Source organism: Manacus candei, unplaced genomic scaffold (assembly GCF_025592945.1).
Source record: "Manacus candei isolate 608988 ecotype Guabito, Panama unplaced genomic scaffold, ASM2559294v1 h1tg000023l, whole genome shotgun sequence".
Classification (NCBI taxonomy): Eukaryota; Metazoa; Chordata; class Aves; order Passeriformes; family Pipridae; genus Manacus; species Manacus candei.
The window spans coordinates 926,529-937,127 of record NW_026138071.1 but is presented as its reverse complement, the minus strand read 5'-3'; the positions used below and the strand labels follow the sequence as shown (position 1 = coordinate 937,127).

Sequence of the window (10,599 nt, the reverse complement as noted above, 5' to 3'; positions counted from 1 at the left end):
AACCTCCTGTCTGGTATTTGTAGACTGATAAGGTCACCCCTGAGCCTCCTTTTGTCCAGGCTGAGCCCCTCCAGCTCCCTCAGCTGCTCCTCACAAACTTGTGCTCCAGACCCTTCCCCTGCTCCACTGCCCTTCTCCGAATATGCCCCAGCACCTCAATGTCTTTATTGTCCTGATGAGCCCAAAACTGAACAGAGGATTAGAGGTGCCTCACCAGTGCTGAGCGCAGGGGGACGGTCACTGCCCCGGTCCTGCTGGCCACACTATTCCTGGCATTCTTGGCCACCTGGGCACACACTGGCTCATATCCAACCATCTGTCAAACAGCACCCCCAGATCCTTCTCTGCCAGGATTTCATTTTTCATACACAGTAGTCTTTTTCCAGCTTCTCAGTCCACAAACATTGTACAACACAGTATTCCTAGGTTTCTAATATGAAAATGACTAAAGAAGCTTCTACCACCGCATCAGGGATAAAATTCATCTGTGTTTTTGTAGTGCTCCATCTTGCAGCTCCTGCTGCTTTCCAAGGTGTTCAGGTATAATGAGGGCCACACAAATAGAAAGTGGTGGCTCACTCCGCAGCTCGGTGACAGCAGCAGGAGAAGCCAGTGGATGGCTGGTGCTTTCAGCTAAACTGAGTTGCTCTGGCTGCTGCAGTGTTTCCACAGTACAGAAAAGCACCAGAAAAAGCAGAGAAGGGAGAAAAGCATCCTCATCTTTTCACAGGGAGCAAAATCCTTTAAACCAGGAGTGGGTTAAACTTCGTTTAGCTTTAAATGGGAATTTATTTAGGACATTCATCTGAAGTGCTGCATGGGCATCTGCTGTGAAGAGCAGAAATTTTTTACATTGCCACCTACAGATACTGTAAGCCCTTTTCCCCTTTCCAGGCAATGAGAACATCACAGTGGGGTTTTAAGACATCCTGACAGCTATTTGCAGCGCAGGTCTTTCTTAGACTAAGGCAGAGTAATTTCACCTGGAGTTTGTATGCACAAACCTGCTACACGGACAACACAGGAAAACAATTTTGTCTGCTAAGCCTTTATAGCATATACTCAAATGCAAAGCAACAGTCTAATTGAGGTGTGTTCCTTTGTGTAAACAACTCAGCAGCACAATGTAGCTGTTTAAAATTACTTTTATTAAAACTGTGCATACAGCTTCTGATTGGCAGTTGTAAGAGCATCACCTGATTAACTGCACAGCATGCAAAGATGTACAAATGTCATTAGTTACTTGTTTAGGAGAACTTTAAAAAATTTCAAGTTGTTTAAGCATGATGAATTATGCCCCTGTAATTGACACTGCAAATTAGGGAATAGATCTACAGAAGGGTTAATGTTTCTGCACTGATAAGACAAAATTAAAAGTCCCTGTTTATGGTCTTGAAAATTGCAGAAGCACTGATTTTTGTATGTGGAAGCTTGATGTAGGTAATCCAGGATACCATGGAGAACTCCCCTAAGAAACAGGTATGAATACCTGTTGAATATGGTATGAATATCAACGTCCAGTAATTTATACCTAGGGAATAAGAAAGTATGCCATAACAGGGTAAGGGGGGGTGAAACAATGAGTGCAAAGTGAATGTTAAATATTGGAAATTTTTTTTCTTCCAGACTTTCAGCACCAACAAGGGTGAGTGGATTCCTGAGAATGACTGAAAACTCTGCTGGTGAGTGAGGTTATTAAAATCATAGAATCATAGCACTGTTTAGGTCAGAAAAGACCTTTAAGAATCTCTCAGCATGGAGCATTTTGAACAAATCTTCACAGGGAGCCAAGCACTTGGTGCTGTGCATTGTCATTTCGAGAAACAGGCTGCTGTACCACTGCTAGAGGCAATGTTGTAAGATGCCTTTTGTACATGGTGAATACTGGAACATGGTAGGTACACTGACCTACCTTATGCCACTTATTTCTGGCCATAGGTAAGGCAGAGCAGCTCCCTCTCCTCTGCCATGCACAGGAAAAGATTGGAGCTGTTCTCACAGCTCTTGCCTACACCTCTGCATAACTGAATTTGAAATGTGAATATTGAAATAGCATGTCCAAAAATACTTGCTTATGTTGGTCCTCATTGAAGACATTTAAACACATGGATAGATCAATAACTACCTAAAGAAACCTAAACATAAACAAGAATAAAGAATTGCCCTGTTAATTCACACATGTAAAAAGGCACTAAAATTTTCCAGACTATTAAGGTTGTTCTATTATTTGAAAGTAATAAGGTATTCCGGATATGCCTGAATGTCATTAAAAATGACAAACACTGTTGGATTAGACACATTATCAACTACGCTGTCATACAGGTCAGTAGGATCTGCTGGGTTCTTTGGTGGTGGAGTGATTAGTCCAGCCTTCCCAGCACAGTACTCCCCAGTGAGGACCCGAGCCAAGTACATGTGTTTTTTGCCATTCACATCCGGAACAGAATACTGATTCTGGGCAGAATAACTTGCATGAGCAGCAAAGTAGGTTCCGTTTCCAATGGCTGCAGCTGTTTGGAAAGACAACATTTTCAAATAGAGTTAGTGTTCTTATTCTCATAGGAATCTCTAAAGCTCCCCCCTTTTTTTAACTCTGCAGATGTTATAAATTTAGTGAGAGTTTTAAACAGAAAAATCCATAATAATCCTTTGTATCAGGATCAAATATGAACCCACATAGATATCAGGTAAGTATCAGTGCCCAGGTTTTGACTACCCCCCTTCCTATGGGGAAAAGGGCTTCTCTATCTATTTAGCCTTGTTTAGCCTGCAATCAATCAAATTTAAATTCTTCAGAGACTTTTCTACTTAAAATTACTATATAATTGCCATTACAGTTTTCTAGTCACACTTCCCAGCAAGTTAGAGGAATCACATGTCTTTGTCCGAGACAAACTTCTTTTTTCTGACACTGGTAGAAAGCTGTTCAAGACAGATCCTTCCTGCCTGGCTGCTCTGACGTTTGGATACTTTTGCTTGGCTACCCAGCCTGACAGAAGGGAAGCTGCCTTTCCAATCATAAATCATGTCTGAGATGAAAAAGTGGATGTCAATACTGACAAACAGAGAGAGGACATGGGGATCTAGCACTCTTACTTTCTGAGTAAATCCGACCTCCTGACAGGAAAGTGAAATTACATCTCCACTGGTCATGTTTTAAAAAGAAATTGTGGCTGCCATTCCTACCTGTGCACAACCTGATATATTTTGTGTATGCTGGGCTTCATTTATTCAAGAAAATCTCAGTGTAAGGACCTCCAGAGGATCCGGGCAGAGAAACGTCTGCTTTTGGATCCAGACCACACCAAAGTGTCAACTAGATCTGGGTTAAGCTGCCCAGCTCACTCAAGATCAAGTCAGCCCTAGGCATGTACAAAGAAGTCTTAAGGGAGAAGACATTAAGAATAGAAATTAAGGACTTTTGAAGTAAGGTGATGAGGCCTCTAAGAGCAACTAGCACCTCAATTAAGTCTAAGCTCCACTTCTTTGGATCCTGTCCTTCATCTTTGAATGCTAGTAAATAATAAACACGAGTGTACTAGAGCAACTGGACAAAACAATCTTTGAACTAAGGCAGAGCGTCTTTATGCTAAATATTTAATAACTGTCTATTAAATAATTCCTCTATCATATAGATTATTCTCTGGAGTTATTTATTATTTTGTTCTCCAATTTCATACAGTCTTCATGTTGTGCTGACAGCACTATAATGTTGACAGTCCATAACACCCATACATGTCTAGGAAATGAACTGATTTGAATAATGACTCACCATTCTTTCCAGCAAATCCGCGATTAAATCCACAGTGGTTGATTGTGCTCAGTGAGGATGCAGCTGTCCCATGAAATAGCAACTTCTCATTATTTTCCCTTTTGTTCTTTTTACAGATAGATTTTTTTTTTATTTGGTATGTCTGCCAGAGGAAGGGATTTTGTACTCTTTCAATCTGCAAAATTACAAAATTAACTATATTTATCCTGGTAGGAAGGAATATTTATCACGGCAGGAAAGCAGTAAAATGAAATCAAAGTGAAAGAATGACAGTCATTTTCACTATGCCCTGTTAGTATGTGGTTTGGGAAGGGGAACTGAATATGTTACCTCCTGAAAAATCAGAAACCAAAGCACATTACAACAGATTTTCAAGCTTAGTAATTTTGAGCATAAGTTTGTCTTGCCTCTCCAGTATACCAGGTACACAGCAATCATTGTGCTGTGCATTGTCATTTCTAGAAACAGGCTGCTGTACCGCTGCTAGAGGCAATGTTGTAAGATGCCTTCTGTACATCTCAATCATCTTTACTGATGATTTCCTCACTAAAGGATAGGCTGCAGTGATAGCATTACATTGAATTTGTTTCTCTTCTAGATCTAAGCCTGAAAGTCAAACTTGCTTCCTTAAATGCGTAACTTAGCAACACATAAGAAACTCCTATATAAAAATAAATTGGTGGGAGGATAGATGTTGCTGGCTCCCTATGCCAACAATGTGAACATGCTCAAGGAGAAGCAGTGTCTCTGTATCAAAATATAATCTGAAAGGCATTGCTCTGTAACATCTTTCCATTTTTATTGGAAAAAGACATCATGTAATTACATGATTTTTTTCTATAATACACTGATATTTTGTTCTATTTGTGTTTTTCTGACCATACTTATTGAAGCTCCTGATGGAAGAAAATTTTCAAACACATTAGTCTCACTCTTATTTTGACTGTATTTTCTCCTATTTATCTCTTCTCCTGATTCAGAAAGATTCCATCTTCTCCCTGGCAATTAAGTCCCTGTGCATTCTGTTTCAGATTTCTTAATAAGCAGAATCAAATCTTGACACTTTGGTTAAAACCAACATCTTAGTGAAAGGCTCTGGGAATGACAGGGAATGACAGGGAATCCTTGTGTTCTGAACACGCTTGCTCATGCTTCCATTTCAATACAGAGTTTCATAATGGGAAACACCACATTAACTAGTGGGTACCACATTAGTTTAACACAGAGTCAGCCTAAAGACTGATGGTCACTGTTTTTGCACTATTAGAAGGCAGAAATGGCAGAACAATTCTTACGAAATTTGCTTTGCTTTTTATCCACCCTGTAGAGTGCCAGGGAGGCTGACATATGAAAGGTATATTGGGTTGTAGACACCTTGCAAACAAATATTTAGAAAGTATATTAATGTCTCTAGCCCAAGCATGGACATTTTTCCCCCCCAGAGGATTTCACCTTCTCTATGGTAAAGTTGGCACAGGTTGTCCTAAACATCTTCTCAACTGTTCCGTAATCTGGATGTGATGGCTTGAGATTCACCAGTTTGACCCGTTCATTTTGCAAGTCTTCCCACTCCTTAGGGAGCTCTGTTGATTGCAAATATGTAAAACAGAGATTACATTATTATGATAGACAACTAGTTCAGCTTCACAGGCACATCTTAAAACCAACTGCATAGAAGGGGCTAAGAGGACAGTACTGTTCACAATACTTTATTCTACAAGTACTCTCTCTCTTCCAAACATCACTGGCTCTGTAATGAATGCAAAGTTAAAATTTTACATTTTCTCTAGTCCAATTATCCCCATAGCAATATCTAACTAAAACAAACTGGAAACCCCCACTTCATACACCACTTCCTTTGTCAGACTTCAGCATGAAATCTGTGCTCACTAGTCATGTATGTATGGATAGTGTTTGGTTTTAACATTGATGCTCTGGTTTCAGTCATACCTGCCACTAGCTGTGAAAATCAAAACTGCTGGCTATGGCATGTCCAAGAAAAAAAACCAACTACGGAATACTTTACTTTTTCTACGATACCTGAGATGGCATTTATCAGAAGCATCATTCATTAATCACTATTAAAGTTTTTTGTTATTTAACAAAAGTGTAATTCACCTTCATTCTTTGACACACGCTGAATGTTTATAGTTTTCCCTTGGTCATCATGAGCCTGCAGAGTATTCAGATCCACCTTGTAGTTCTTCTTGTTAATTTTGACATTGAGATATGGTTTTTTAGCTAGTTTGGCATCCTCCAGCTGCATATTTGTCCGTTTATCAAAAGCAACAAAGGTATCGTTGCTTCCTAGATACCTCCATTCTACCAGGTTAGAAAGAAGTTCCGCCTTGGATTGTTCTTCTTCAACATCCTTCATTTTTTGGACCATTGTCTGAATTTCTACCAAAACAAACCAGACATCTCTGCTAATACCAGAAATAGTAATTACTGGGGGAGAAAGTTTACTGTCAAGCTGAATGGTGACATGCTTTCTTCTCTGGAGATCTACTAAAGCAGCAATTTCCCTCTCACCAAAACTTTCAATTAGCTCATTTGTAAAAGTAGTTTCACTTTGTTCCTTTAAAATTAAATCCTTTATCCAGGACTCAGCTGCATCCACATTTTCTTGGCTTTCTCCACAAATTTGAAACGTGACTAAATTGACTTTCTTCTCCAAAATCACGGGCTTTTTCTTCTCAGTAGATTGTTTTTTGCCCCAAATCAAGGCTGTAAATAAATATATGTCACTTATTAGTTGTAAACAGAAGAACTTCAATTTGCCCATGCACACAGAAAACCCACCTACTTACATTTAAGCACAGAAAACCACGAATCCGCTGTGGATGACTCCAAATCTTCTCTTTTCTTCATGCTTTCATAGAAGTCCTTCAGCATATTTGTCTGGAAGATGACGATTTTAATTGTCTGTAAATGCTGTACTGATTTTTTGCTTGCAAATTCCACTATGGCATCCAACATTTCATCAGCCACCTTTGCTGGACTCTGTCCTGCTTGACCTAAACAAAAAGAAAAGGCACGTAGCAGGGAACAGTTTCTTGTACAAGTCTACTGTTACCCACATTAAGTTTGTCCCAACCATCCCCATCACAGCCCTCATTGCTTCCCCAAGAAAACACAAACCTGTTCCAATAGCTGGGAAGGCAACAGATTTGTACATCCTTTGCTCACACTCGTTAAGTACTTTGGAGACCTGACTCTTCACATGGTTACTGGAAAGCAAGTGAATGATTTTACTGCACAACAGATTTCCACCTTGCGTAGTAATAAAGCCACTTTGATGCTGCCCAGCTGGAAGAGAGAAGAAGATAAAGAAGGAGACATTTTCAAAGGGGCTATCTCTTCTGGAGAGACAGCTGGTTCTCCTGATCCTAGAAGAGAACATGAAGAAGTGGAAAGAGATCGATGGTGAGCTATATTATCCTGGGTTTAATTAATTCTCTGGTTTTCTCTGTAAATACTCTGCAGAGATTCTTTGAGGAATCAGTTCAAGTAAATGTGTGTTTTTCAATTTCCTGAGATCTCTGCTACAAAGTAGTTTCCTATTAAGTACAATGTAAGAATTTAGGATGACTTTAAATACAGCTCACTTTTATTTAAAAGCATGCCAAATTTATTTATATGAGAAATCCTTTCTTATGCCACTTATTTTTTTATGCAACTAGAATGTGCCTTTCTGCGCTCATGGAGGCCAACCCAGGGAGCTGGAATTTTACAGCTCTACTGATCTGCCAGAATGCAGAAAACAGAGGAATTATGATAAGGTTGTCCTGGTTTCAGCTGGGATAGAGTTAATTTTCTTCTTAGTAGCTGGTACAGGACCGTGTTTTGGATCTAGGATGACAATAATGTGCATAACACACTGATGTTTAAGTTTTTGCTAAACAACTGGGAAAAGAAAAATTCTCAAAGTAGGTGCCAAAACAAGAACGGGACTTTTCAAAATTCCTAAAAGTGAAAGCTGTCTTTTTCAGGTGAAATAATTGTGCCATCAGAGTAGAGAATTATAAAACAACTTTACGTTTTCAGAGAGAACAACAAAACCAAGAAATTAATCAAATGAAATAGTGTGCATCAACATACCATATTGAGCACATTCGTCTACCACCTGGGAACCAGCAGCATCCATAATGGCTTTGGAGACCCCTTAAATCACACAACAAAAGCGTACACATTCGTTAAGTCAAGTCAATACTCTACCCAACTTCTGTACTCTACAAATGCCCTAAATTTTTGTATGGCAAAATCCCACAAAGTACAAAACCTTGACTGTTCCCCTAAGTCCCCTCCATGGCACACTGCACTGGCTGCAGACAGAACACTGCCTTCACTGCTGATTACAAATCATTAAGAACAACTCCTATTTCATTGTTTCACTAGCCAAACCCATATGGCCTTCACCAAACTCTCCCAAGGCTTTGAATGTTATCATTTGGTATCTCTCATGCGTCTAATTCACAGTGTCAGAACTCTCTTCTTCTTACAGGTCAATTTACTTAACCAGGACTTTGGCTTGGTTTCATTATAAAACGTTTTAGGACAAGAGCAGTTTTTCAGAATTCTACTTGATCTAAACATTCCCTTTTATTTAAACATTTCTGGTTTCAAGCAAGAAAAATCTGGTCAGATGCCTTCTGTTTGGAAACTAAATTGAATATTTAGGACATGTAAAAAAGCGAATGAAGATCTATTTTGGGATTAATCACAAATCCCTCTCTCTCATCTGAAAAATATTTCATAAAAGTTTCCCTTATGGACAATTCTTTCCCCTACCCCCTTCTAAAAACTAGCCCAAATTTATCCCTAAATGACTACATCTTCAATACAATACCTGTTTTGGCATCAAATGACTGATTTGATATGTTTACAATAACCTCTGTATCTTCCTTGGTAATATCTCCACTAATTGCTTGGAGCGTGATGGAACCAATCCTCATTTCATGAACTCCCAATACTTCAGTAGAAACAGGCTTAATGAAACCTGCAAGGGAAAGAAAATATCTTCAGTCACTTCTCCTCTAGCTTGGGATATTATTCTCTTCCACTGATGGAAACTTCTATTTATCCTTTTAAGGAATATGCTCTAGATCAGTTTGATGGATGTACACTGTCCCTGCTTTTCTCTTTACTCCATTTCCAAAGGCTGGAAGCCACAGTATTCTTCCTGCTCAAAGGCTGTCAAAGCGAAACCATTTTCTATTCCTGTAAATTCTTGCAACACGAATTCAGAAAATGGCCTCAGGGTTTGTCTGATCTGAGCAGCTCTGTAACACAGTTTCCTGAATTAACCCCTACAAGAAATGGAGTATCCAGCTTCAGCATTGCCAATAATGGAGATCCCATCACATCAGTTTTGCAAGTGATTTCATCTTTACCTTCACAGCTACAAAACTGTTCCTTCCTTCTAGCCTAAACTTCTCTAAGTCATATTTTATCTGCACACTCTTAATTCATCTCCCTGGTACCCAGCAACTGAGAAGAGTGAGCTGTATATCCTTATGAATAAGCCTCTGCCCTTGGAGCAGTTCACTCAGATGCTTTTGCTATTGGGTCAAATCCATTCCGTGTATATATATCTCTGTAGAGGAGATTAAAGGTACAGAAATACATATCACTCATGGCTTGTTTGGCAAAGTTCTTCCACTTGGGTTTCCTACTGGGACACTCTCTTCCATATGATAAGATTGGCCTCACCAAGAGTTGAGCGTGCCCTGAACAAAAGAATTCCTACAGATTTTACAAATGGCATTTAAGAAGGAAAGTCCATTAGGAGGAAGAAAAATGCCCTGTGCCCAGATGATTTATTTCGTTTCCTGATACATATAAAACCACTCCACAGTATTTACATTCTCCCCCCTGCCCCACCTCCTGCCCCTACACAACTTACTTGGCTGTGGTGCTGCAGCATTGCAACTTGCAGCTACCCTATGTTCTAGTTCAGTGGTAAAAGCCTAAGGAGAGAAAAAAGGTACCAAAGACAGTATTTCACAGTTTATCCATGGAATGTTTCTATAATTAAGATTAACAGCCATGTAGCTCTTGCTGAGCCCCCTAATGGAATTTACAGTTGTATTTTGATGTCATTAAGAACAGCTGAAGACGCAGTGTAGACAGTATGATAAGAAATAATGTCTCTGAATTGCCAGATCTCCTCTGTCAAAAGACGAGGGAGCATCTACAGGCATTTTCAGCCAGCATTGAGGCCAATTTTGTCTGCAGCTTGTGCTTGCTGAGAGTTTATATTTCAGAGACACTGGAGAGATATCCCACTGTCAGTGGCCCACAGCAGTAAGAAAGTGCTAAATTATTCCCTCAAGAAAGCAATATAACTAAAATACATTAGTAAGGCACAACCAGAACAGCACGTAACATAGACAGCTTTGTCCTGAGAAAAACTACCTGAATGTTATCAACATCTTTTGGATGCAAGAGAAAATGAACTTCCTGTAGATTCTTTGGAGTGTGGCTACTACTGAACTCAAACACCACATCAAACATTAACTTAGAAACAATGGTTTTAGGAAATCCAAATCCTCCGGTCCCAATAGCTGGGAAAGAGATCGATTTCAGTTCAAGTTCTTCAGCTTTCTTCAAGCACAAATTGATTACATCTTCTAGGACCTGAAAAACACAGTAAAGATACTTTTTTTCTAAGGCATTATTTATTATCGGTTCCAAAGAGAGTAACCAGTAGGAGAAGAAGCTCTCAGTGCATCAAAGCACCTTTAAGGTCACTCTAACAGAAGCAAATGGAGTCAAGCCATCTAAATTAACTAAGCTAAAACCTGAAACTTCAGGACAGATCGCAA

At 39.4% G+C, this 10,599-nt stretch overlaps 1 protein-coding gene across 1 annotated transcript in view; it reads right to left on the bottom strand.

The window, feature by feature from the left end:
- Nucleotides 1–1,127: 1,127 nt before the first annotated feature.
- Nucleotides 1,128–10,599, bottom strand: part of PARP14 (poly(ADP-ribose) polymerase family member 14) — a 38,872-nt gene continuing 29,400 nt past the window's right edge. The window contains exons 28-37 of the mRNA XM_051787708.1: nucleotides 10,190–10,411; nucleotides 9,678–9,741; nucleotides 8,622–8,771; nucleotides 7,874–7,936; nucleotides 6,914–7,081; nucleotides 6,583–6,789; nucleotides 5,891–6,499; nucleotides 5,225–5,355; nucleotides 3,773–3,947; nucleotides 1,128–2,510 (exon numbers count right to left, since the gene is read on the bottom strand). Of these exons, the coding sequence (XP_051643668.1) occupies nucleotides 2,224–2,510; nucleotides 3,773–3,947; nucleotides 5,225–5,355; nucleotides 5,891–6,499; nucleotides 6,583–6,789; nucleotides 6,914–7,081; nucleotides 7,874–7,936; nucleotides 8,622–8,771; nucleotides 9,678–9,741; nucleotides 10,190–10,411 (2,076 nt within the window). The 3' untranslated portion in view covers nucleotides 1,128–2,223. The remainder of the gene's footprint in view (nucleotides 2,511–3,772; nucleotides 3,948–5,224; nucleotides 5,356–5,890; nucleotides 6,500–6,582; nucleotides 6,790–6,913; nucleotides 7,082–7,873; nucleotides 7,937–8,621; nucleotides 8,772–9,677; nucleotides 9,742–10,189; nucleotides 10,412–10,599) is intronic.